The sequence below is a fragment of the Phallusia mammillata genome, chromosome 4 (genome assembly GCF_965637545.1).
Source record: "Phallusia mammillata chromosome 4, kaPhaMamm4.hap1.1, whole genome shotgun sequence".
Taxonomy (NCBI): Eukaryota; Metazoa; Chordata; class Ascidiacea; order Phlebobranchia; family Ascidiidae; genus Phallusia; species Phallusia mammillata.
Window position 1 is genome coordinate 2,988,081 of NC_137255.1, and position 27,742 is coordinate 3,015,822.

The window sequence follows — 27,742 nt, forward strand, 5'->3', positions numbered from 1 at the left end:
CGCTTTGCCTAATCTTTTAAATATGCTTGATTACATCACAAATAATAAACTATTCTAACTATTTCTTCGTGTGTAGTAAGTAGGCTACAAACGATATTTTTGATTTGTTTGCACGTAAAACTTAGTTGCACACCACAATCGTCATACACAACTATCTCTTGTTGTTACATACTTCGCTTTGTTGTTGTTATAACTTTTTGCTGCTAAGCTTTTTTATGTACAACAGCATGAAGGCATCATTTTTTAGAGGAACTATCAAAGAAGTCTAGTCTTTTTCTACATTTTTAGAAACAAAACGCAAATATATTCAATACTAAATTTATGAAACAAACTACACAGCAATATACAGAAGTAATAATGGACTGTAAATGGTTGTCGATAATTTGTAGATCAAGATCGTCTTTGTATAATAAGATTCAAATAAAAATAATCACTCGTTTGTTGGATGCTTGTAGAAATACTTGAGTCCTGTGAATATAAGATAAAATTTGTATGGTAAAAAAAAAAGCTTTTCTAAAACGCGATTGAGCACCAAATACTATGTGTTATTAAGGGTAGTTTAGTTGGTAAAACGATTTTAGATTTGCCTTGTCTTTGAGCCTGGTAGCATTTTTGTGGATAACAAGTTTTTGTCGTGGGTTCGAATCCCACTGCGGGCTAGCTATTTACACAGTTACATTTAAAAAAAAGGCCACATTGCTTGACAAGGGCCTTTAAATTTCATAATCTCAAAAAAACTAATTTATAATAGACAGCAAAGATATAGTATCTCACTCGTTTTATAGCTTTGGGTTTTTTTAATGCTTAGTATTTAGCTTAGTTGACAAAACTCGAAAGTTTTTACAAGTTTGTCATTAACCAACACTCTTTCAGGTAAGTAACTTTTGTATTGAAAACGAGTAAAGCTTTTTTTAAACTTTGGACAAAGTAATGCTTAGCTAGGCATCCAGTATTATTCGCCAATTCCAGTTTTATGTTGGAATTTATTGTACTACACAAAACAGCTCCTCAAAATTATCATTTTCTTAACAAAAATTTACCCGCTACTGCGGACTGGAACCCAGCATTATAATCGACAGCCACTTCATTTCTGACGTAATCGTCTCTGACGTCAGTATATTCCCCGTCCAAATTGGGCCCACCCACAAGCGCCCCATACAATACGTGGGGGTTGGGGGCAGGGTTACGAAACGACTCAAAAGTACATTGGGAAACGGGCCGTTGTCTCCACTGAGGACATGAACTGAAGACATAAGAAATTCAGAGTTTTAAAGTTGGGAATTAAAGAAGTTTTTTAAGCATCGAATTGGTTTTAATAAAATAATACTTTTTCTTGAACAGATGAATTTGTTTGGATAACATATAAAAAATATTTAAAACAGGCCCATTAAAGGCGTGATACCTAATCAAGCCAATCACCAATTGGTTTTAATAAAATAATACTTTGTCTTGCATAAACCAATTTGTTTGGATAACATATATGCAAAAAAACACATTCAAACAGGCCCTTCGAAACCGTGATACTGAATCAATCCGATTACAAGCATTTCCATATCGTAAGATTTCGAACCCAGCACGAGTTTTTCCGGGACTCGCGCTCTACCAACTGAGCTACACATGGTCAGTGGAGAAACCGCCAAAAGTCGAATCACAAACACAGTATGAATGTATCAATCTTATCCACTTGATCATAGAAGATTATTCCCCCAAAAAGGGCAACAGATAATTAAACACAATCCAATTTAAAAATTATATTTCCTTAAAAATTTTTTATGACATTATGTATAAAATACAAACCATTTAAAACTATCAACAAGGCCAAGTAAAGTTGTTCTTAACATATTCATTAAAAGCAAAGTTTTCACTCTGTTATTATACGTGACTGTTGTCTCCATCTGCGTACCGAGTCTCTGGTGACTCGTGATTTACAATATACTACACACAATATATTGGCCATAACCATTTTTCAGTATCGCAGTACAAGACAACGTAAAAAGCACGGTATAGGCTTTAAAAAGATTTTATTCATGAACATATATAAACGCTGCAGAGCTAGTAAAGCGAATTATGTTTTTAATAATGTCATACCACCAACTTCGTGCAAAAAAAGTATTCGTCTAATATTACAGCTCACCTGGCCCTGTGGTGTACATGCTTTGGTGGGTTGTGACCAAAACCAACTACATAACTTCGTCTTCCATCGCCAGATCCCAACATACAGTGGATTTGTTTTCTTGCATAACGAACGTAACTATGCCGTTCCGGTAGTTCTGGCTCAATTTTGGACGCCATTAGAGCAATCAACGCAAAATTGGCTGAAATTAAATTGTAAACATGTTTCATGACATACTTTTATTTAAAAAAATAAAAAGTGTCAAAAATACTGCCAAATTACAAAATCTACTATATACAGTATTTAATTTTATTTTTTTAACTCATATATAGACAAAGATGCCTTATTTATGCCCTACTGATATTTTGGTACATTAATTCTTGGCAACAAGTTTTGTGACATGACATCACTGGTGATGTCACAGCTACGTCGCGTATGACGTCAGTGTAGAATTTTTTACAGAAATTTTCTAAATCAATGTCAACCTTTAAAATGCACATGAAAATATTTTATGTGAAAATTTTGTCTGACAGAGGGAGAAATTTTTTACACCAAACACACCAAAATTAAAACACAATTTAGAAACTTATCCATAGAGTTTCTGTACAATGTTGAATTTCACCTGCGTATCTGTTTGATCCCCATTTGATGAGCCACGTTAAACCATGAGGAGTTTTCCGTGTATTTATTGCAAGATCGACAAAGGCTTTGACGGCATCTCTGTACTTAATGTGACCAGTTTCTTGGGCTAATAAAACCTATTAAAAGATGAATTAGATACGGTTTTAAAATTCGATGGTTTGTGAATTTGCCAAAAAATGTTGTTTTAAGGAGATGAGTTTATTTCGCTTGGTGAAAGACAACATAGCGACACCATTTCACTAAAGCAATCACCAAGCCGGGAATAAATGCGTAACGTTGAAACGTTATGGGGCGCAAAATAGTGGAGGGCACAGTTGGGGGATAATGGCTGAACGCGCTGCAGATACACCGTCGTTGCAAGGTGTTATGTGAATGTAAGTCACAAAAAAGACTCAATAATATAAATTAGCTGAAATGAAAAAGTACATTTTAACAACAGTTGTCAAAAACGTTTGTTAATAGGCTTTACATTTAAAGAAGAAAAAAAGAAAATGTGTACAGTAAGCCATGTTCAATGTTTTTCGTTAGATAGCAAAACCTCGGGAAAATCGGATATTCGCCTAATTTGGGCAAAACTCGAAATACAAATGATTTGTAATGTGGTAAGACGTTAACTAATCGACATCGGTTAATCCAGATCTTCGCCCAATCCGAAAAAAATGTTCCGAACGGGTCCGGATTAGCCGAGGTTTACTGTGACAAAATCAGGGAGTCGAACCGGAACTGAACCCGAACCCGAGAACCGGTTTGAGCGGTTAATTTCATTAAACCCCAACCGAACCCGAACCGAACCCGAACCGCTAATTACGATTTTCTAAAAACCCGAACCGGAGTTGAACCCTATATTTTGTTTGGCGTTGGACCCAAACCGGAACTGAACCAGTAAAAAATGCAGTTTGTTGTATATTCTGTGATTTTTTTCTAAACAGCGCACTGAAGAATACGCGAGATAACACTTATAGAGCGTGTCAAAAATAACAGTGCACGGTTAAAAATCTTGTGGGGTTTGATAAGGCCAGGAAGATGATAGGTAGAATTAAATTGAAACGAATGAAAATTTGAACCGGTTTAAAAACCGCAAACCGGTTCGGACCGGATAGTTTGCCCAAACCGGAACAAAACCCGAACCCGAAAATATTCATTTTTAAAAACCTGAACCAAACCCGAACCCTTAAAAACAAAACGAAGTGAACCCGAACCGAACCTGAACCCGTATGACAAGCGGTTCGACTCCCTGGACAAAATATAACCAACTGTCTATTATTATAAGCTACAGATATCTGTTAAAAAAATCTTAAATAACAATAAAGCCTGTACTAAGAAAAGAAAAACATTTCACAAACCTGTACTCCTGCATATTTATCATCCCACGAAAACTCCTGAGGGACCTCGTTGGCACCATAAGCATCATAACGGTCCTCGGCCTTTTTCAAAAAACTTGATTCATTTGTGGCTTTGTGAAGCCAAACTGCTGCCCAGAGTAGCTCGTCGTTGTAACCGTTCCACGATTTGTAAAAGTTCCTAACAGACTGGACGGATTCGTGGTATGTTTTTCTACGTAAAAATGTACCTTTAGTAAAACCAAACCAAAATGGATATTGTTTGGAAACCCATGTACATGTAAAACAACCAGGCTTGCTTTTTTTGAATTAAGGTATAAATAAGAACGATTGAGAAAGGATTGTTACTTTCCTGCTAAAATGAAACAACATTTTTAAAGAAATATTTTCCTTACAGGCATTAATGGTAAATATAATATTTTTGACTTTTACTGTGCTAACCGTCTTGGACATACAGTAGACCTCGGTTAATCCGGACCCGTTAGGACCAAAAAAATTGTCCGGATTAGGCGAAGATTCGGATTAACCGAGGTTTAACGTATATTATTTTAAAAAGGTATTCGTGCTCTTTGCGCCACCTATCGAAATTAAGCTGGCTGCCGTGAGGTATGTTGTTAGTTAATTTGCCTACAAATAAACCATTACCTTCGACGGTCTGCAAATCGGTACAATTCTTTGCTATGTTGAACCAAAGTGTCCGCGTAGGAGGAATTGACATCTCTAAATACAATAGAAGCCGCAGCTAGAGCAGCAGCCGTTTCAGCCGCAACCTCTGTGCCAGGATGACGTATGTCGATCTTGTACGACTTTCTGTCCACCAAAAAATCCTCTGGCCTCCACCATTTGCTATGATCGCGCACCGGGTCGCCAATCTGTGTGGAAATGAGGGCATTGGTTGTTTTTACTGTGTTGTAAATGTTTGAATGCCAACTACATACATCATAGTACGCCAGGCCCATTTAACGTGTGATACCGAATCAGCTGGCCACCATGCATTCCCATACGGCGAAGCTTAGGCTAGAAAAAATCTAGACTGCGGTGGGATTCGAACCAATAAAACCAGCCTAACCTAGACCTCTACCATGCAACCGAACTACACAGGCTCAGTGAACAAAAAACGCCGAAAGTCAAATCACAAGCACCGTTGCCTGCCTCGTATGCTGCACATGTCAGCTTCGTGGTAGGGGATCGTCAGTTCGACCAGTATCAGTTAAGATGAACATAAATTCTAAACTGGGATCAGCCGCAAAGCGTTGATGCAGACCAGCGATCACGGCATACTCATTTATAAACCATAGTACACCAGACATATGAAAGGCATTATATCAAATCAGCTGGTCACCCAAGCATCCCCATATGACATAGGCTAGAAAAATGTGTAGTCTGCAGTGGGATTCGAACCCACGGCAGGAGCTTAGCGAGGGCTTGTGATCTATACCAACTGAGCTACACAAGGTATTAGGTCCACTGCTTATATTCCCTGATTTATGAGAAAACGTTTTTTATCTGATTTTGTACTTGTTTTGATGGTTATCCAAGTTTGCGACCTGTTCGTTCTGCAAAACTTATAAAATTTACCTGAACATACAGTACATTAGGGGCAGCGTGTGCTTTAATAAAGTAGTCTGTCGCCCACTTCAGCATATCAAGAGCGTTCTGCCATTCTCCAGCGTCTATGTAAGCTTCCTGAAATTCAATCATTCCCCAAGCCAGCACTGTAGCTGAGTAAGCCATTGGAAAACCGAATTTCACGTCGTCACCAGCTGGAAAAAAACACAATCATATAACTGTCCTTAATCATGTGTATTACTGTGGTATGTGCCTGCTTGCTGAAATTATGCAAATAATCACACTTCTTACACCAGAATTTTAAGTTCCCAAAAGTATAAGCTTAAAGTCCAGCCCGAACCCGAATCGTTTTTGTGAAGCCCGTTTTTTCCCGAAAATTTGATTGGTAGGTGTATAATATAATAAAGAAGACATCCATAATGGACAATACTAGACAATGGCCCTAAAAGTTGTTTACGGTCAGTTGGACATTTTAAGTCCAGTAACTAGCTACTTAGCTACGTAAACTAAAAAAGGACACAGAATGTGAAGTCATGGCCCGTGTAAGCCCGTTGTCACAACAAAAATGCCCGAACCGACCAAAACCCGATCCGAAAAGCCCAGCCCGACTTGTCACACATGTTAATTTTGCATTCCTCTATTTTTTAAGTACAAAAAGTGGTCACTCACCATCGTACCACCCTCCAGTGAGGTCATGTCCTACGTCACAACCATCCTTGAGACCCGAATCTCCTCTCCATGGAATTCGGTTTCCTGCGGGGAGTTTCCCTGATCTCTGAGCCTCGTAGAAGAGAATCGATTTGTGAATGACCTCGTTGTAATCGTATTTCGTTTCGTCTGGTATATGCAAGGATGTTTGAAACGTACAGTCGTACATACGTGTAGTAGTAAAGCATGCATGCACTCTTACGGTCTTACACTCAGTACAGATGAACAGCCGTACTGGCGTCCTACAGCCCTACACCCGTGCAGGTGTACAGCCGTACAGTCTTACATTCGTGGTGTTGTACAGCCGAACAGTTGTACAATCATACAGTTGCACAGCTGTACAGTCGTAATGTCTACACTCGTGCGGTTGTACAGCCGTACATTCTTACAGCCGTACAGTATTACAGCCGTGCAGTCTTACAGCCGTAGCGTTCTACAGTCGTACAGCCATACAGTCTAAAACTCGTAAAGTTGTACAGCCGTTACATTCTAACACTCGGGCAGCCGCACCTTCGTACAGTTTTACAGTCGTACAGCATACAGTCTTAAATTCGCAACGAACAGACGACGTATCTTGATTGTACAAACCTTCAGATGAAATAAATTTAACTCGGGTTCTTCCAGACACGGCTGGTAAACAACTGTGCACCGTTTCTGGGCCACATTGTGACAATGGATCAAATTCTAGACATTTATGCGCTTTATCGTGGGACAAAATAAAATCGAATTCCGGTTGAGTGATATCTTGAGTCGGAATTTCGTCACCACGACATAAATAAGCCACTCCTGCAAAATATATGTTTGTGTTTTTTCTTCTACATATTTAACCTTTTTGTGAACAATCATAATTATATGTAAAAGGGCTTGGTATAGCCCTTTTTTAGGCACACAAAACGTTGTACGTGGGATAACTCAGGAGCAAAGGCTGTGACTATTCATTTCGTTCAAACATTAATGTGTAATCAGTTAAATTTAACATAAATTCATAGTGATGGGACGATACCAAGTTTTGAAGCGAGTACCGATACTGAGTACCATGTGTATATACCTTCGATACCGATTGCCGAGTACTTAAATATAGTGTTGCAGAAGCATGTAGGGTAAACGGCCTTCGGTATCGAACGTTAGTATCGAAAACAGAGGAAAAGTATTTGAATATCGAGTACGGGTATCGATGCCACTGAAATCATTCGATACCGAGTACCGGGTACTCGTCCCATCACTATAAACTCATAACTGGGATCAGCCCTGATGCGATTACAGCATACTTTTATATAAATCAAAGTACCCTTGAAGGCGTCGTACCGAATCAGCCGGTCACAAAGCATTCTCATATGGCAAGGCGTAGGCTAGAAAAATACCGTTAGAGATCAACTTAATTATTTCACCTGTGGGTGCATCGTCAGCGTTGGGTACAGTTCCCATGAAGCGTAGGTGAAAATCAAGCGGTTCAGTGTTCCAAGTTTGAGCCGTAAAAAACCAAACCCTTCCTTCGTGAAACATACGGGCTGCTTTGAAGTTGTAAGCCTGACAAGAAAAATCAACAAACAAGGTCATTTCATTACATATAAGCTATTGCTGCCAGGCATAATATCAAGTTTATAGAGCATTCGGTGTTATTTACTCGGATGAAGGCGACCTGTATAGGACGTCGAAACGTCGGAATACACTTGCCAGAAGAGCTCCATAAACTCAATTGCACATACATCTCAATAATGCATGCATATGATATAGTGATCTAATATATAAGCTATTGCTGCCAGGCATAATATCAAGTTTATAGAGCACTTTTTTCTTTTTTTGCTTTGTTTATTGTGCACTGTTCTAGTCGCATTCGGTGTTATTTACCCTGATGAAGGCGACCTGTATAGGACTTCGAAATGTCGGTAAAACTACAAATTTGCCAGAAGAGCTCTATAAACTTGTTATTTCTTTACTTTAAACGCGACTGGTTCAGAGTGTATTGATAGAGCTTAGACCAGCGGTTTTTTAACTGATTTTCCGGATAACATATGTGTTTTGTGAAAGATGTTCCGCAAAAAAATTAATAGCTGGACTAGGGTCCCATGGAACATCGGTCGAAAATCACTGGTTTAACACAATGGGCGTAAATAGCTTTTCGTTTATAAAAGTAATTATCCACTGTCACCAATGTTTGAATGTTCAAATGTGTCATCGTGTATTGTTTTATTTACGGTTGTACAATAATTAAAATGTAATTGCGTGGGCCTTTTGCTGTTTATAATACAGTATAGTTGAGTGTGACCTGGTTTATTTTATCGCATCTTTACAAAATTTCGTTTGGTGTTACGCAAGATTATTTTAATACATAAAGTGTTCCATGGCTTAAAAAAGGTTAAAAAGCAATGGCTTAAGTGTCGAAAAAATGAAAGTAAAGTGTTTAAACCAGCAGGGTTGCTTACATCAACATCGGTGACAGGTGGGTCGAACACAATTTTAATCGTCCACTTTTGGATAACACCCCTACTATCAGGATTTTTATGAATGGTTCCAATGAATTTCCAAGTTGTTTTATGTTCTCTCCAGCCGTGATTGGTTACGGTGTAGCCTTCAGGGGGTCGAAGATCTATTTAAAAAAAACGGCTAAAAAGGTGCTTCAAAAAGTGCGACAAATTCGCAAGTGGTGCGGTAGAGCTACCAACGTAAGATCTTACTACAGAAACAGCATACAAGACAGGCAACGGTGCTTGTGATTCGACTTTAGATGGTTAACCACTGAGCCTTTGCAGCTCATTTGGTACAGTGCGAGTCCCGGAAAGGTTACTGTCGTGGGTTCGAATCCCACCGGAGGCTAGACTTTTCTAGAACGCTCCAGGGCTTGTGTATTCATCTTAACTCAATTTAACTTTACAGGAACTTAGTTTTATGGCCTTACACTTTTCCGTTTAGCAAACGTTCTGTTGTTGCGCAGCTATTTCTGACTTGTGATTTGCTTTGGCATAACTACGCTGCCATTTTTATACCCAAAGATTTTACACTTACGTTCACATTTAGAAGCGGCAGCGGTAGTCGCCGGATCAACGGTTGTCGGGTCAGCTGGTGTCGTGGTTTCAGGTTCTGCAGTTGTAGTTTCTGGCAGATTGTGGCACGTTCTGTTGGCATTCTTGTGAAGGTAGAAATTTGCCGGAACTTTTAACACAAATAAAGCACGCATCATAACAAAGGCTCAAAATCAGATTTTTTAAAGTTTATAAAAGGTATTAAGTCATTCGTCTTAAACATTGTGAGAAATGTATATATTTGGACTTTACAGCATCATCATCAGAATCTCTAAGCAACTATAACACACGTGTCTTTGAAATCGTACGCTAATCTTATCTTAAAGACGAATAACTCAATGTTTTTCATAAACTTAAATCTACAGACATATGGTTCATTATAGTCTTCATCCACCAAGCAACAAGCTGGGAGATTCTTAATCTAAGTTTGAAGTACATGTATAGGTAGTTCAAGTTTTCAACATATTTTTTTCAACATAGGTGTAGTTTCAAACCTAGCATGCATAATGACCAACTTTCACGAGAAAACTACCTATACTATATCTTAGATCAACTTCCTGCAGTCAACTGACTATCAAGGAAACCATTTAATGTGGTTCTTTATCCTGATTGATCTGTAGATGGCTTTCCGCACATAGAAATTGACTTTGTACAAAAGGCGTTTTAAAGCTTTAGGAATCGACGCATGTAATTTCCAATAAATTTTATGGGAATGCTATTACAATATAAATTTAACAATTAACTTCTTAAACTGCTACCTTGAGAGAAAAGAGGAATCCCGAATTTTAAGTTGTTGAAAACCACAGCAAAAGAAAAGATTTCGTCCTTAACCAAATTACGCTTTGAAGTAGCGCTCAAGATCGTGCGATCATCATCGGCAAATTTTGTTTGTGTGCTACCAGCGACAATTTGAGCATTTTTGCCGATAGAACTGAAAAAAGGAAAAAAAGAAGTTTAGACTAGAGACAAAACAGTTTGTTTGTTCGTTTTATTTTTATCCTCGGTGGCGGGCCAGGCCTAATTGCGCTAATGCTTATAATGAGTCCGCCGTCGAGCTGCCTGTTTTATTGAATCATTGTTTGTAGCATTTTTTACTAAGGCAGTTGGTGACGTTAATTTACTTCAACCCATCGGGAACCACTGGGTTGGAGCAATGCCGCTCAAGTTTCTTGCTCAGGGAAACACAAGAGACCGAGATGGGATTGGAACACACAACCTTTTGAACACAAGGCGGTTGCGCTAACCACTCGGACATCTTGTCGGTTTGAAAACATATTAAGTTAATGTGACTAATGCACTTCAATTTCACAAAGTGCTTGGTCTTGCTACACCAATACATGACTTAACGCTTTAATTTAGGCAAGTGCTTAAACTGGAAACATACCACAAACAGCAAAATTTAAGCTAAGTCATGTCCTAAGATGTTAGCGTGTCGACTTACTGTGGAAAAGTAACTACTACTTCCCAATCGTTTGTTGTTTCTTGAGGAGTAACTTCAACATCAATCACAAAACCTGTTTTCCACGAGACAACAATCTTGCAATTGATTGACAACGATTCAACACATTTTTCCTCTAAAGATAGAAATAATTTTGGGTAAATTTGACTTTTAATTGAAACATGCTTGTTTTTTTACTTACAGAAGGTATTAAAAGTCATATTTTAGTAAATTCATCAGCTCACAATTGTTATCAATCTCATGATTGGTAAAGAAAACCATGCAATTTATGGTTTTATGGTCCTTATTCGTGACAAATGAGCTAAAAGTCAATCTGTTTCAAGATTATATTGTATTGTATTAATTTTGAAACCGTGCATGAAAATGGTACATAGGAATACGAAAACACTACACTAGCGCCACGGAATCGGGAAACAGCTGCAAAAACCTCGCGGTTGAAATTACGCCAATGTCAAAATTTTTACAAAAAAGGACATAATATTGTCAGACGCAGCAGCCGCACCCTTAAAAAGACTACGTTATAAACAGTAACGAACGAAATTTAAAAATGAATAAAAAATAAAACAAAAACACACAAATTTATTTACACTGTACAACACAAGTAAGAATTAAAACACAAAAGTTGTTCTAAGTGAATTTGTCAGCACATTTTCTTGGGTCGGCACTCCTGTTCCTGTTGGTGATATTTTCTGTTTTCTTTCTTTATTAAAATTGTAGCTCTCCGATGTTGTTAAATAACAATGGAAGCGTTCTTTTTAACAAGCTAGCTTTGTCATGCAATAAAGCCCCGAAGATATAACTCTATTTGTATGTAGAACATTCTTAGCTCTTTTGTATGCGATTTTAATTGTAATTATAAAACATATTTAGTGTTAAAAACGTCCTTACCTTTTCCATTTACTTTGTCCACAAGCAACAACATAATAATAACTGCACAACACAATTTCTTTAAAGTCATTTTCCGGCCAATAAACCTCATTCTATTATTCACAACTAGTTTTAATTTGGTGTTAATTATACCTTGTCTTAAATTAATTCTTGAACACAAAGGCCTCATGTAGTTTTGATACCGTTTTTATATTCGACAGAACTGACTCATTACAATTTGATCAAAACAAACGGTGTACAAACGGTACACCGGTGGCCGATTACTGATGAATAATAGTTTGTGATTAAAGATTTACAAAAACTGCATGTTTTGGGTACATTTTGACAATACCTATGACAAATTCGCGCAAGATTTTGTGTATATATGTGAGTCAACTTTGTTGTTATTAAAGCATAAATGCTTGTATAATGTTGATTGTTTTGGGTATGATAAGGATTTAAAACAGGGCTTGCCTTAAATTTGGTTGCCAACAGCCCGTTGTATATGCATTAAAAATTGAAGTTTAGGAGAAATCTTGTAGTTTATTCTTGCATTGATACACATACAAGGAAAACGCCGTATTCTTTAAAATGCACTTGCATTCATATACAAACCTTGCTTTTATCATGTTAAATACCTCTCAAGTTAAAATTATACAAGCTTAAGGCACCAGTCAAAGAAAAATCACAAATTGTGTTTTAAAATGCTGTAGTTTATTGAATTTGTTTCACTGCAAACATCGAAATAATACAAAAGAATTTAAGAAAAAAAGATAACTCTGTTTCAAATTTGGGTAAAAAATGTTGTTTCAAAGCGAAATCAAAGTGTCCTCTTTTTTCGTCGAGAAATTTAGAGAGCTCCGTTTAGGGCAAAGTATTGAAGAGCTGCAAAAACATAGAGGTTGTTACAGTTTTGTATGTGATATAAAACTAAAAATAAATCCTACTTAAAAACAGGGTGATATTCTAAAAGTTATACAAACGCTTATTGGTTTAGTGAAGTCTAAAATTATGACCTAAAATTTAAAAAAAGATTTGCTTTAATTAGAAAAACTTAAGTGACGTAATTACAGGTGATGTCACGATGCCTAAGCAACGCAACACAAACTTTAAAAACCAGCTGTCCAGAATCAATATACTAACTTACCAGCAACGGTTGATTGGAAACCTGCATTATAATCCACGGCGACCTCGTTACTGATATAATCCTTGCGGTCATCCGTATATTGTCCGTTCTTGTTAGGGCCGCCCACCAAGGCACCGTACAAAATGTGTGGGTTGTTGCCAGCCATGTTGTAATCGTTCCACGAGCAACCAGGTGCAGGGAGTGAAGACCATGCGGGGCAAGAGCTGCAGAAAGGGAGGGAAATTAGGTTTGGGAAGAGCTTTATGTGTATTGTATGTAAGTTATGCCAAAATTGTGTTTAGGCTTAGAAAGGATATACAATTTTCGAAAAATCGTGTATGCTGCTTAATAGGAGTAAAAATTTTCGATACTTTCGGTTCCGAATCTTTGAGATCCGAATATATGCAGTTAATTTACATTTGCAATAGTACAACATATTCTTTGGCAATGCTGGATCTGATAAAAATCTAATTCGAAAGTACAAAGATTCGAATCTTTTCGGTTCTTACTGCTACCCGTTTCGAACCTACTACCCGGATCCATATTATAGTGTCTTAATATGCAGTAAAATGTTAAATTAAACAACAATGTGTAAGCTGTTTTCAATCCATCGGGTCCAACTATTATCCGGTATTTATCGCCGCTACCCGGTTAACTATTCTAGTACCTTGATCTGTGATGGGGTCGTTTAGGTGAAGCACTTGTATGACCGATAACATAACTCTTTCCAATTTCATTGTCTCCAAGCAAGTAATTGATTTGTTTCTTGGAATATGTGATATAATTGGATTTCTTAGCACTTTCGGATTCCAATTTGGCAGCCATGGCAGAAATAAATGCGAAGTTGGCTGTGAAAAAAGTTCCGATAATTAAAATTAAGCAAAGGTCTAGGCTCGTTAGTTGCAGCAAGGCGTTAATTGTTGGAAAAAGTTGGCGTATTTTTCCCCTGTTTAGAAACAGTTAAAAAACTTTTTGATAATATTTGCTTTTCTGATTCCCTACTTTTTGCTTTTAAGTCGCACAATCATTAATTTTTACTTTATTTATTTTACATTCATTTTTTATTTTATTTTTGTATTTGTTTGAATTTATGTTTTAAACCAAAATTACGTAAAGTTTTACTATGACGTCATACTTGGCCCATGACGTCAGATTTAAATTGTTACGTCAGAGTTATACACGGTCACGACATAGTTAAGTTGTTACATTACATTTAAACTGTTACGTCAAAGTTGAGTGTTACGTCAAAGTTGAATGTGACGCCATCGTTAAACAGTGACGTCAGAGATGAAGCTAACCTGCATAACGATTTGGTCCCCATTGGATCTTCCAAGTTAAACCTTGAGGAGTTGTTCCAATGTTTTTGGCAGAGTTTACGAAAGCTTCAACTGCATTCTTGTATTTGGATTTTTGTGTAGATTGAGCCAAAAGTATCTGAGAATTTTTATGAAGACGTGTGTTTTTGTAAAGATTGTGTAGGTATTAGTTAAAAATCTTTTATTTCGTAAACCGGGTTAAAACAATTTTGGATGCTTTTTAATTATATTTTTTGTAATTTTATAAACACACAACTAAAAAATAAATTTTCAGGTTTAATACTTTGATGTAAACCTAATTTCAGCGTATTTTTTGCTTTTAAATGATATGTTTAAGCAATCTAATGATGTTTCAAAACAAAAGTTTTCTAAAAATGTTTTTGCTCAGAAAAATCTACATTTTTTTACTTTTTTGTACAGAAAAAAGCCGCAAAAAATGTTTTTAAAAAACCAACAAGCAGCATATTATAAAAAAGTTTTACCATACCTGTACTCCGGCGTATTTATTGTCCCATGAAAATTCTCCAGGCACGGAGTTAGCGCCGTATTGATCGTATCTGTTTTCTACTGTGTTAAGGTATGACACTTCACCAGTAGCTTTGTAAAGCCACATTGCTCCCCACAGTAGCTCGTCGTTGTAACCGTTCCATGATTTGTAAAAGTTTCGCACACTTGGAACCGAATTGTGGTAATTTCCTCTGCAATAAAGGTTATGGTTTGATGTTTTTGATGTGAGAATAAAAGTGTTTCACATTTTTTTTAATGTTTTGGAAAATATTTTTTGAATATTAATTATTTCAAGACAAATAACAAAAAAATAACAAAAACTTCTTAACAATTGACACTTTTCTGCAGTGTTTCGCAAAAAATAACAAAATAGGTTCAACATTTTTTATCAAAAATCAAAAAAGGAAAGAATTTGTAACTGCAATTTTTACTTGTTACAAAATTATAACATTCCAAAATTTTAAACTTTAAAATACTTGCATAAACCAAATTTACCTAAAATCGTCGGCAAATTTGTACAACAAGCGTGCATGGAGAATCAAATCATCAGCATAGGCTTGGTCAACATCCCTGAAAACGATAGAAGCAGCGGCAAGGGCAGCAGCTGTCTCGGCAGCCACTTCAGAACCAGGGTTGTTTTCATCGATTTTGTACGATTGGCGAACTTTGCGGATGTCTTCTGGACGAGTCCATTGGCCGTGATCGTCACTTGGGTTGCCGACCTGAAAGCACAAGGTTTAGGGTTCGATTCCCACGTTCACCATGTACTGTTTCAAATTTTTTCTCTGCGTTTTTTTAGGTTTTAATCGCATTTAGCAACTATTTCAAGGCTTCTATGCTAACATATAAGCTATTGCTACCAGGCATAATATCAAGTTTATAGAGCTCTTTTTATCTTTGTTTATCGTGCACTGTACTAGTCGCCCTCAGTGTTATTTACCCTGATGAAGGCGACCTGTATAGGACGTCGAAACGTCGGAATAAAAATACATTTGCCAGAAGAGCTTTACAAACTTGCTTCTATGCTAAGTCTAGAGCACCCATATAATAAGCATTTACACTGGTCGTTTTGCCTTAAACATTAAAATTGGCACTGCGTTTATAAAGGTAACTCATATACGACCGTTAAGCAATTTTCACTGGGTGTATTATATGTTAATTACTAGTTTTAGGTTGTTGAGTAACACAGAATAAAGTTTGCAAAAAGTTTCGATTACAGTAGTAATCAGGCATATTTGCAGTCCAAAAGTAAAAAATTCTAAAAACTCTATGTGGCTATGTGGGAAATCCATTTTGTTCAAACTAGTCTAAAAATAACCAAATTTACAAAAAATGTGTTAAAATTGAAATATCCAAAAACATATTTTTCCACGTTTTACATTATGTATATAGTAACATCCAATGTCTAAAAGTTGCGAACCCTAACAAATGAGAAACTGTAGTCATTATTTGTAACGTTTTCAATTTACCTGGACATAGAGTTCGTTGGCAGAAGTATGAGCCTTGACGAAATAATCAGTCACCCATTTCAGGGACTCACGAGCTGCCTCTAAATCGCCAGAGTCGAAATATGCCTCGTTAAATTCGATTATTCCCCAAGCAAGTACTGTAGCGGAGTAAGCCATTGGAAATCCGAATTTCACGTTGTCACCAGCTGTGAAGGAAAATAAAAATTTTAAAAATCTGATAGTAGAAATTAATCTTTTAGTTCAAAATAACAAAAATTTGATATTTTTTTGTATTTAGTGACGTTTTTAAAAGTAAAATATTTCCCTTTTTAACGTAATTGCAACGACTGATGACGTCGTATTGCACATAATGACGTCATTAGCAAATCGTAAAGTTTTTTTTTAGTTTTTGGGGGGCTAGATTTAGCATTAAATGCCATTAAATTACATACAAACAGGTTATTAAACGGTAAAATGCATTTTATGGTTTCATACACATAAAATACCTCCCTTAAAAATAAGTAGTTACACAAAAAACAAAATTTTAGTGACAAAATTATTCAAATAAATGCCTGTCTTCTAAATAGAGAGAAGACGTAAAAAAGCCTAAATAAGACCCCTTACATATAATAACTCGCTTATTATATGCCATTATTACATTTTTCCATATTTTAAAACTACAAAAACCATCAAAAAGTGGTCACTTACCATCGTACCACCCCCCAGTGAGGTCATGTCCAACGTCACAACCATCCTTAAGACCCGAATCTCCTCTCCATGGAATTCGGTTTCCTGCGGGGAGTTTTCCTGATCTTTGAGCCTCGTAGAAGAGAATCGATTTGTGAATGATCTCGTTGTAATCGTATTTCGTTTTGGACTTAACTGTAAATGCAAAACATAAATCATGAATCGTTATGAAACGTAAATATCTTATAAGAAGGTCTGCGCTAGGCTGAAAATGGGTGATTTTTTAAAAAATGGGTGAAAAAAAGTATAATTAATGTTATAGAAATAAAAAAGAAAGAAAAAAAAGTCTAAAAATAAATAATTTGAGATCCCTAAAGTACTTGGTATTATTTATTGCCATTTGCTAGCAATATATACAACCAACACGAATTAATTTTAACCAAGTTCTTACAATCTGATTGGAAGAAGCCATTAGGGTTGGTCTGTGCTGACGAAGTTGGCAAGCTGCCAAACGACGAGGCGCCGGTCGCAGAACAACGTGATCCACTGCTTGGGGCCTGGGTGGGCAGGGTCAATGGGGGGCCTTGTTCGGTGGTAGTGCTAGCGCCCCCTGATGGCGAATTAGTGGTGACTGACCCTCCTGAGCCGCCCAATCCTCCGCTAAGTCCCATACTTGGTTGAGCGCCGTTTCGACAGAAAGTCATTATCCCTGAAAACACACACAGCGTTTGAAAAAGTTAGTTTGTGACGTCAACATCCAACTTCGTGACGTCATCATTTGTATGCAGCCGAAAAAAAAACACTTTTTACTCAAAAATCTTTTACTTATAAAGACAGTGACGTCACAATACAGTTTGTGACGTCATCTTGAGTGTTTTTTCAAACGATGCAAAACTTTTGCATTGAAAAATTTGTCATTTAAGATTAAATAACGCAAAAAAAGACGATTCCATGGGTGACGTCATAAGTGTACACGTCATTCGTGACGTCAGCTCACCTTCTGGGGCGGTCCCCGCAGCGATACTGCCGATAAAGAGGATCTGAAGAGGGTTATTGCCCTCTCCAGCCCCAATACCATCATTATATTCCATGGGGTGAAGAAGCCAAACTTTGCCCCCTTCGAATGGACCCTCAGCGCGAGCGACAAAAACCTAGGGGTAAAAAGGGGATTTACCGGGGTGAAATGAACCAAAGTCGTTTTTCTAAGTTAAATTTGATAGAAACAAACAAGCCAGTAGCCTACACTTGAATAAAACATGACGTTTCCACAGCAACTTTTGTCATCCTTATAAATGAATGAATCTTAAACCAAGCAACGCGTAAACGTTTTTACCTGCCTTTCGCGCTTGTTTCTCGCCTTTTTGGCTGCTTTTAGTGGTTTTACGCGCTTCTTGGTAAATTTTAAAACGCATTTCATTTTTCTTTTTCTTTTTTAAACGCAATGAAAAAAATGGGGTTTAAATTATTTTTGTGCATTAAACGATAAAGCAAAAATTTTTTTTTATTAGTTAGCAATAGTTGGTCGTTTAAATTAACTTTAACCAAACAAAGTTTAGCTATTTGATTTCCTGCTGCAAATATGGACAATCTTAACCTATTTTTAATCTAATAACAGATCAATTCACCGTATTATATAACAAACAACTTTTGATCTAAAAAAAAGTAAGTTTCGTTTTACCTGAATTTTATCGACTGGAAAAGCAAATTCGAGCTTTATGGTCCAATCAGAGAGAAGTCCTTTGTTGTCTGGGAATTTCTGAGCTCTCGCATTAAAGCTTATACCTCCACCAGTGCTGTAACCGTTGTTAAGGATGATATAACCAGGGTTCGCTTGGTCGTTTGGTTCAACTGAAAAAAATTTGGAGTTATTTTGGGGATGTATTTTATTTAGGAATACAATGTTCAGAATGTTTCTAGAATAGCACACAGTTTTGTTGTTATAGTAAACCTTGGTTAATCCGGACCCGTTTGGACCAAAAAAATTGTCCGGATTAGGCAAAGATCCGCATTAACCGATGTCGATTAGTTGAAGACTTGCCACATTACAAATCATTTGTAACTCAAGTTTTGTCCGAATTAGGCGAAGATCCGGATTAACCAAACCCAGTTTAAGGTTTGATGTAGTTTGTTTATTTAGTTATTAATGCAGCTTTTAAATTTATACAGGTAATATTAAGTGCTTTATTTATATATCTTTAAGAAAAGCGTATAATTTTTATAAACTTATTTAATTTTAAGGAAAATTCTTTACATTTTGAAGTAAATTGTTAAAATACAGATATAACCCAAAATTGCAGACGTTTCTTAATAATTACAATTCTAGACCGGCCAATTTTCGGAACAAAAGTTATGATTTACGACCCCCATGCAATTAAACGGCTTATTCGATTACCCGTATTTATCTGTACAGCCCTATAGATTCAGTGTTTAAAATTCAAGTTCCATTTTTAATAAATATTTACCTTCGCAGTTATCACCAGGGGCGAGTGTTGTAGCAGGAGGTGCAACGGTTGTGGTCGTAGAACGAGTGGTTGTTGTACGGGCTGTTGTCGGTCTTGGTGTTGTGGTGGTTTTTTTAGTTGTAACCACTACGGGTCTTTGTGTAGTTGTGGCCCTCTGTGACGTAGTGGGAAGGGGCGTGGTTGTGGGCGGGGCCGCGGTGGTCGGTAGAGGGCGCACTGGGCTCACGACTTGAATGCATGAAGCATCGAAGATGAGTTTGTCGTAAACGCCCACCAGTGCTGTAGGGAAATATAAAGAAATTAGTGGGTCGTTAGGTTGTTACGGTTTGGAAATAACGCACTTTAAAAACATTTCTACAAATTAGGAATAAACTTACTTTTAAAAGTAAACTTTTTATGTAGTGAAAGATATAGTAATAAATAAATGGTCGTTTGTGCAAGTAAATACATTTTCTTAATATCTGTGTTTTATGTCAACGGTTTTATATTTAATTTATTGTTTTTTTTTATGTATTTTTCCAATAAGCCGCGTCTCAAAAGTGTCTTGTGTTTCTATTAAGCTAATAAACAAGAAATGCAGCACTTTTTTGAAAAAATTCCCTAAAAAAAAATCCAAACAAAAAATAGCAAAGCCTGTGCACAATCAATTAGCAAAAAAATTCCACACAAAAATTCCTACAGCTCTATTGAGCAGTGTGAAGTCATTATTACCTGAGTAAGTAGATGGGTCTGATGTCGCGGGCATGTTTTGTACGTAGAAGTACACGGAATAAATTTGCATGGGGGAAATGTCCATATTATGAGACAAACTGTTGAAGGTGAAAATTCGACGGTCCTGGCTGATTGAAATTAACTGCACATGGCCAGAAAGCAATTCGGCTTCTTCTGGGATGGGGCTAAAACAAGAAAATGAAAATTTGTTAAGGATTTTGTCTTAAACTGTATTAAAAACAGACTCTACATGTACGAATAGATGTACTTTTTTGATTACTGACCAAATCAGATAGCACAAGCCACTATTACATACCGAAATGTTGGCACGCGAAGTCATTCCCACTTTGACATGACAAGTATATTGATAAGGGGCGTTTAAAATGTCGAGCACTTACAGTAGAATACAGTTACGAAGAGCTAGCGCAAATACAGCAAACCTCGGTTAATCCGGACCTATTTGGACTAAAAACATTGTCCCATTTAACCAATGTCGATTAGTTAAAGCCTTACCACATTACAAATCATTTGTACCTCGAGTTTGGTCCGAATTAGGCAAAGATCCGCATTAACTGAATCCATGGTTGACTGTACATCACTCAAATTAATAAAAAATATCAGATTTATGTAGTTATGAGTACATACCTGGAGAACATAAGGGCCACAGACCATCCACTACTTGTTACTTGCACTGGTCGGATGTTTACTCGCAGGAGGGCGCCAGTGGGCCAAGTGTCAAGGACAGAAAGAGAACCACGTTGGAAGTCAGGCATGTCACAGGCGATCGGGTCGGGAAAAACTAAATAAAGTAAGTAGGATAAAAATTGTGAATGATAGAATCAAAATAGTAACTTGAACATGGCTATGTAGAAGTAGGGGTCTAAACTGTTGAGAATAAGTGTATTTTACAGTGATTTTTGTGCGCACAGCTCCTTAGTTTAACTTGACTTCCGTTTTGTTGTATTTCCTGGTTGTGACGTCCCGCAGCACGTATTGTTACACACCCCGTGACTCAATACACTGCCAAAACTTTGCGTGACGTCATAATTCGTGACACGCGCCAATGCGTTGCAAAGAAACCCTTTTGTCCAAATGTGGCAATAGTAAAAGTACATGCAATGAGTAATATGAGGAAATAACTATGATACATACAAGTTTGAAAAACTTTATTTATCATTTTGTGCACTAGTTTGGAAAATGCGTTAATTAAACGAATTATGACAAGTTGCTAGGATGGCGAAATAGTTTCAATTATACGCTTATTCAAAATATGGACTGTTTTAAATGGTTTCCTTTTGTCGTATTTAAAAAATAAACTATCATTTTTTAATCTTAATTACCAACAAAAATGTGTGCTTAATATTAATTATCGTTGAATTTAGTTAAAATAGAACATTTTTGAGAAAGTTATAGTAAATTAGAAATTATAACACGCAACGATGGTCTATTAGTGGTTATTTCATTGAAAAAGGAACCAATTTTTTGTCAAACGGCCACAAAAATGCTTCTTTATTTTGATTTTATGCTTTACTATGGGTAAAAAGTTTATGAACGAAAAAAAATAGAATGCATAAAAACACCTAATTAAAAAAAAAACGCCTTGTAAAAGCCATAAAACGCTGCTTACCGTATTTACAAACTCCTGGTCGGCCCAGCCATCGGCAGTTGGTGTTACTTGTGCAAGCACATCGGTTGCTGGGGTCGGATAGGGGGGAAAGAGCATAGTTGGTGTCACAAATAAAACTGCATTTGCTTCGTTCATTTTCACCATCAGTACATGATAGTGTGGCGAATTCTGGTGGCTCAAGCGGTGCGCATTTTCTTTGAGCTGTTAAAACAAGAAATTTGTTTACTTTTTGTTTCATGCTATTGTTGTGTGGAAAGTTATTATAATAAGTAACAGTTAGATGCTCAAATTGTACGTAGAAATACATGGTAGGGCTTTGGAACGTTGGTATACACATTAATGCATTGCAGCCATTGCTTAATAAGATGGTTTTTACACATCCAATTTTGGGTCTTGTTTGAAATATAGTGACCTAAATACACATAAAATACGACATACTTTATCCTAATTAGTTTTGGAAAGTGCTTATGCCTCTACTAGTGATAAAACATGGCTATTTCAATATAATTTGAGCCGGTTGTTTTCAACTCACAAATCAAATTGTAAAACACTAGATAATCCTAGGGACAAAACAATATAACGTTTTTGTTATTCTGTGTCACAAATTGAGTTGACTAAACACAAAAACTGTTAAAAGAAGCAAATAATGCTATAAAAAAAGAGTTATTGCAGCAAAAGTATTCAAAAAATGCTACACTAAGCAGCCGATCACTCTTTTTATCAAAGCAAAACGTTTTTAGCGTTTTGAAACGTTTGTATTAGACACACGAATCCTTACTTAAATGTAGCTGCAATAATCTTTCTACCCACATGCAAATTCAAAAGCTTACCTTGGGCAAGACATAAAAATCCGCTACATACAGCGGCAAAAAATAAACTCAATTTCATTTTCGGAAACACTGATATTCTTCAAACGCAAAAAATCTCTCTCAGTAATAAAATAATGTCGTTTGCGTATAAATCTCTTGGTAAACTAAACTTCAAGCCGAATGTACACGCTTTATAACAGAGCAGCTTGCAACGTCACAACATACAAAAACCAAGCAGCCTTTTTCGGCTTGACCCCGCTTGCATATGACTAAGTCTTAGTTGCATGACATTACACTGTAAGGTGCCTTATTAGACTGCAGTCCTCCGGATGTAAAAATGATTTGTCCCCTGCAGTGACCTCACAATCTCCCGTGTTTAGCTAGTTCTACAATTACGCGTTCCACGATAGTGCATTATGACGTTTTGCTCATTACAACGTCACACCTCTTACATTGTGCGCTGTGGTTTAAAGACAATAGGCGCAAAGGGCGACTGTTTTTGACACCTGCTGTAACGTGTCCAATTTGGCTGTAAACGCCTTCTGGCTTTTACACGTCAATCCCACGTTTTTGTTTATGACCAGTTATAAAATTAGAAGAAAAAATGCCATTTTTTTCTTACTTTCACCTGTAGGATGTTTTTACGTGCTAATTAGGTTATAGTTGGCAAGTAAATTTGTGTTTTCATTGCGTTTTGTAATTAATGTAATACTTTTGCATACAAACATACAGTGGTGGTTAGGGATGCGCCGAGCCGAGCCAGAACCCGAGTACTCGGTACCGAGCATCGCTATTTTTGATGCTCGGTGCTCGGCCGAGCAGTTGCACAAACTGACCCGAGCATTAAATTTGCATATTCATGCCCTGCTAACATAGGTAACTAGTGTTCGAAAGGGTGTCTATGAACAAAAACAAATGATTTTTCAAATGTATTAGATTGTGGAAAAACGTGTACTTCTGAGGCCTGTACAGCTTAAAACACCGCTTGTGACGTAAGAGGCCTTGTAGAGCTAAAAGGTAAAAAGGGGATTTTTTGTGACGTCATAATGCACCGAGCGTGCTCGGCCGAGCACCGAGCATTAACGTGAGATGCTCGGTGCTCGACCAAACAGAACATTTGCAATTTTGGCACATCCCTAGTGGTGGTATTAAATTTTTTTGTCAACCGGTTCTATCACAAAAGTCCAATTTTTCACCCGGTTCTGTTACAAAAAGTCCAGTGACAGTAACCAGTAATGCTAACCGATTCGCTGATCTCATAAAATTTCGTGAGACGGTTCTATAGAACCGGTGCGAACCGGCTGAATCCCAACGCTGCAAACATGCATTTTATGTTTCCTTGTAACCAAGAAAATGTTAATTCACATGCTTGTATTTAAATAAACATCCGTCTTTACCTAAGCCGATGAAGAAACTGTATGCACAAACAACTAGTAACATCATCAAGTTATGAAATTGGATTTACAAAGATGGTATCATTGTCTTATTAAAATTAAATTGCTGTTTAAATAACGTAAAACGTAGTACCTGCAGATGAAACATGGCATTACAGTATTAGTAAAACATATGACATCAAAAAAGTATGTAAAAATACCCAAACAGAAGTTTTATGCTACATTCATAGACGAGTTTTGCAAAAATGCAAGGTGGCAAACGTAAAATTAAACCATAATGCTAATCTAAAAACGCTAGCTTGTCCAACGGCATTGTTAGGCATGTGATATGAATATGCGTTTCATGTCCAATCACGTTAACATGACCAAACTACATCACTGAAACATGTTTTTCAGTTAAATTTGACACTGTGTCGAACTGTGCCTATACGATAAACATTACACGTGTGGCTGTTGCGACATAATATAATCTGGTAATAAAAGGGAGTACAGTTTGTATGTCAAATGAAAGAGGGTTTTGCGTAAAAGTTCACTAACTTAGCATCATCAGACTATAAATCAGATTATAAAAACCAGTATTTTCAATGAAAAAGCAGGTATGCGAAAACTGAGGTAGCTGCGTAGTTTTTAAGAAAATGGTAATTCTATTTCTAATCGATTTAAAAAAATGACTTTTCTAAATTTGATACTAATCGTATTTGAAAAACCGAAAAAAATCTAGTTGTCCAAGTCTGTCTATAGCCAGCACATCTAACCTATGTACAAGAAAGTCCATGCTTGTGTGTACATAGTATTGCTTATATTTCCGTCTACCATATCTATTCATTTAAAACAAAAAACTTCATAGCGTATAGTTGCTACGGCCTTTATCAGGACGGATGTAAAGCAATATTGTTCGCCGTTTTGGCTGTGTTATCCATAGGCGTGCGAAATAAAAAGTCTTGTAGAAATGTATTTAACTGGAATCGAAGCATATGTTTATCTTACGTGGAAGGGTGTTGCTGTTGTGTGAGGTCAAAGCCAACGCTAGGGAAGTGGTCGTCGGATTTGTTGTTGTAGTTGCTATTGTTGTTGTTGCTGTTGTTGTAGTTGTTGGTTTTGTAGTTGTAGTAGAGACTGTAGTCGATGCGCCAGCTAAAGAAACAAACATAAACATTATCAAAAAAATTGTTATTGTTTATGTTTAGTTCGTACGAAATGCCTTTTTTGCCAATTCCGAATTAAACATACCAGGAAAGTATAAATAAAACTAACATTTAAAATTAGTTAACAGTACATTTTGTTTCTTTCATAAGTCAAAAATCTGCGTTGCAATCTAACACGTATATGCGCCTCCAGATTTGGGCAAAATTACATTTCATAACCTCTGCATGAAACTCAATTGACATCCAAAATTCGTCACAATTGAAGTTATACACATCACGAAAACATATGTCACTGCAGGAAACGCTCCTATGTGTGGGGTCACAGCAAAAGCAATGACGGAATAAATGAGTAACATTTGCGGAAAAAGGTTGCTTCATTTTCGGGGAAAAAAGTTGCTTGCCCCGTTAGGTTCATGTAAGGATATTAGAGAAAACATGTACATCACGTTTATTTCTGTATGGTTGCGAATGAAAATGAAAGAAATAACGACATTAGGAAGGAAAGCATGATAAACTAATTGAAACATGTTGGTATTGCACAAAAATTGCCCGCTTTGTGCCTATAAATACATCAAGAAAGACTTTGATTGTTAGGAAACGAACGACTTCCGGAAATGCTTAACCGTTGAGACGCGAATATATTAAGTTACGAATGTAATTATCATTTTTGCATGTAAATTACGTTTTCCTGTTTACAAAAAGCCTGACGTATGTGCCGAAACGCCTATTAAAACTAAAGTACATGACTTTTTAGCAGAGTATGGGCTAGCATGCCCATCTTAATTTAAAGGAAATATTATTCATCAAGTGTAAAGACTTTACCATCAAATTTTAGCACCAAAGATCAACTGGCAGTGTGTTAGGTATTAAAATATACACACAGAAATTTGTAAAACACTGTAGACGGAAAAAACGTTTTTTTTTTTTATTAGTTTTTTTGATTAAAGTTTGTTTTGTGGCAGAACTGCCATTTAAAATAAATTTAAAGTACAAAGAGTATTTTGGTTACAGTTACACCAACTATTGTGTTAGTGTTCATTGCCGCGAACTTTTTTACACAATAAATACAGAAAAACTTGGTAATCCGGACCCGTTTGGACAAAAAAATGTCCGGATTAGGCAAAGATCTGGATTAACCGATGTCGATTATAGTTAGTCTTCCCACATTAAAAATTATTTGTACTTTAAGTTTTGACCGAATTAAGCAAAGATACAGATTAACCAAATCCGGTTTAACCGAGGTTTTCTGTATTGAAAACCAATTAAAAAGGGATAAAAAGAAATACACGGACAATAAGAAACACAAGGTACAAATAAACGCCATTAAAAATACACCACAACATAATCCCTACTGCAGTATCTAAATAACAACTTGTCACAAGGAATCTACTTACACGTAATATTTCCATTGCAAAGATCTCCTTCACAGCAGCTATAACACACCGAATTAACGGTTCCGGCATTGCATGTGTTTTCGTTTTGGTTCTCCTGACTTAAACACGACCCCGTTTGTTTACATTGCTTCGAAATTCGTGTGACGTCATTGTTGACGCGGATCTCCGTCATGCACCTTCCCTGGTGACGTCATAAATGTCAAATTCTATTTTAGTGTGTTTATGGAAAAGATATAAAAAAGTAAAATTTTGGGCAAGAAACATTTTTTACTGATACAGTACGGTTAAGCGGTTAAAATCAAACTGTACAACTACAATGAAAGCAAATGCATTTATTTGTGTAAAATATCAGTTAAGTTAAGTTTATTTAGCTTGGTGAAGGAAAGCATAGAGACTCAATTGCACTAAAACAATCACCAAACCAAAAATAACTGTGCAACATTGAAACGTTATGGAGCGCAAAACAGTAAAAGGTGCACAATCGGTGGATAATGGCTGAACGAGTTGTCAGCTACAAAGAAAAATAATAGGTACAGAAAAACCAACAACTTTACTAATATTGCGTCTGACACAAGCGTAAAAAAACTTGCACTACTATCACTGTTTCATTAAGGCTAAATTCTGCCATTGACTACACCATACTTTATAATACAATACTTTCATACTCTATAACCTTGGCCCAATGGCGCTTACTGAAAGCATTTATTGTTTAAAAAATGAGACGATGATATATAAGCTAAAAATACTAAAAAATAAAAATTAAAGTGCCCTGACAAACACAAAACAAGCCCATGTTTAGGTAACCTTTAGGCCAAACCACCTGTAAGTGTAAAAATCTTACGTCTAAACTTCCCTTTCTACATTAAATGTTTAGTATATGATATTACATACCAAACCTATGATTAACATTCACAAGAGGCCTAAAAACTTAGCTAAGACCTAACTGATTGCTTCTGTGTATCTCCACAAAAGTAGCTTTAACAACTTTTTTGCTACACACAGTTAACTAACCAGCATCACATTAAGGTTGATTGCGTGTGAAATCAAACACACGCAACTGAGCCTATATGCCCTACGGCAAACTGCTTGGCACGTTTAGTCAGCCAAGGCTCTTTGAAAACCCAACAGCACCAAATGTTTGGTAAAAATCGCTAGATTAAACCGTATTGTTATCATTTTCTGTGGTTAGTTATTTACCTCATCTCCTGGTGGGCATTCTTGTATTTCTGTGCAATCTGCGTGACTGAAAACGTTTGTACACGTGTAGCATTGAGACGCTTCAAAACAAAACAATAAACATTCTTGGCGCGCGATTTCATAGAAATATAATTTGGAAAGATTTCTATTAACTTATAAAACGTTGCCTTTATCACAACAACTGGAAAATATAGATCACAA

General features: G+C 36.6%; 1 protein-coding gene across 1 annotated transcript; it reads right to left on the reverse strand.

The window, feature by feature from the left end:
• Positions 1-89: 89 nt before the first annotated feature.
• Positions 90-27,514, reverse strand: LOC145222445 (uncharacterized). Its single transcript, XM_080088571.1, has 31 exons — positions 27,359-27,514; positions 26,345-26,528; positions 24,793-24,939; positions 21,603-21,803; positions 20,621-20,774; positions 19,976-20,160; positions 19,265-19,543; positions 18,481-18,650; positions 17,800-17,953; positions 17,254-17,511; positions 16,824-16,997; positions 16,137-16,321; positions 15,163-15,389; positions 14,648-14,858; positions 14,143-14,278; positions 13,512-13,692; positions 12,866-13,068; positions 10,834-10,966; positions 10,151-10,323; positions 9,376-9,522; positions 8,796-8,959; positions 7,761-7,899; positions 6,961-7,158; positions 6,334-6,501; positions 5,674-5,858; positions 4,741-4,967; positions 4,099-4,309; positions 2,736-2,871; positions 2,135-2,315; positions 1,041-1,243; positions 90-468 (listed from the first exon to the last, which is right to left on the reverse strand). Exons 1-31 carry the CDS (start codon positions 27,359-27,361, stop codon positions 431-433), a joined length of 5,355 nt encoding a protein of 1,784 aa, XP_079944697.1. The 5' UTR covers positions 27,362-27,514; the 3' UTR covers positions 90-430.
• Positions 27,515-27,742: the final 228 nt, after the last annotated feature.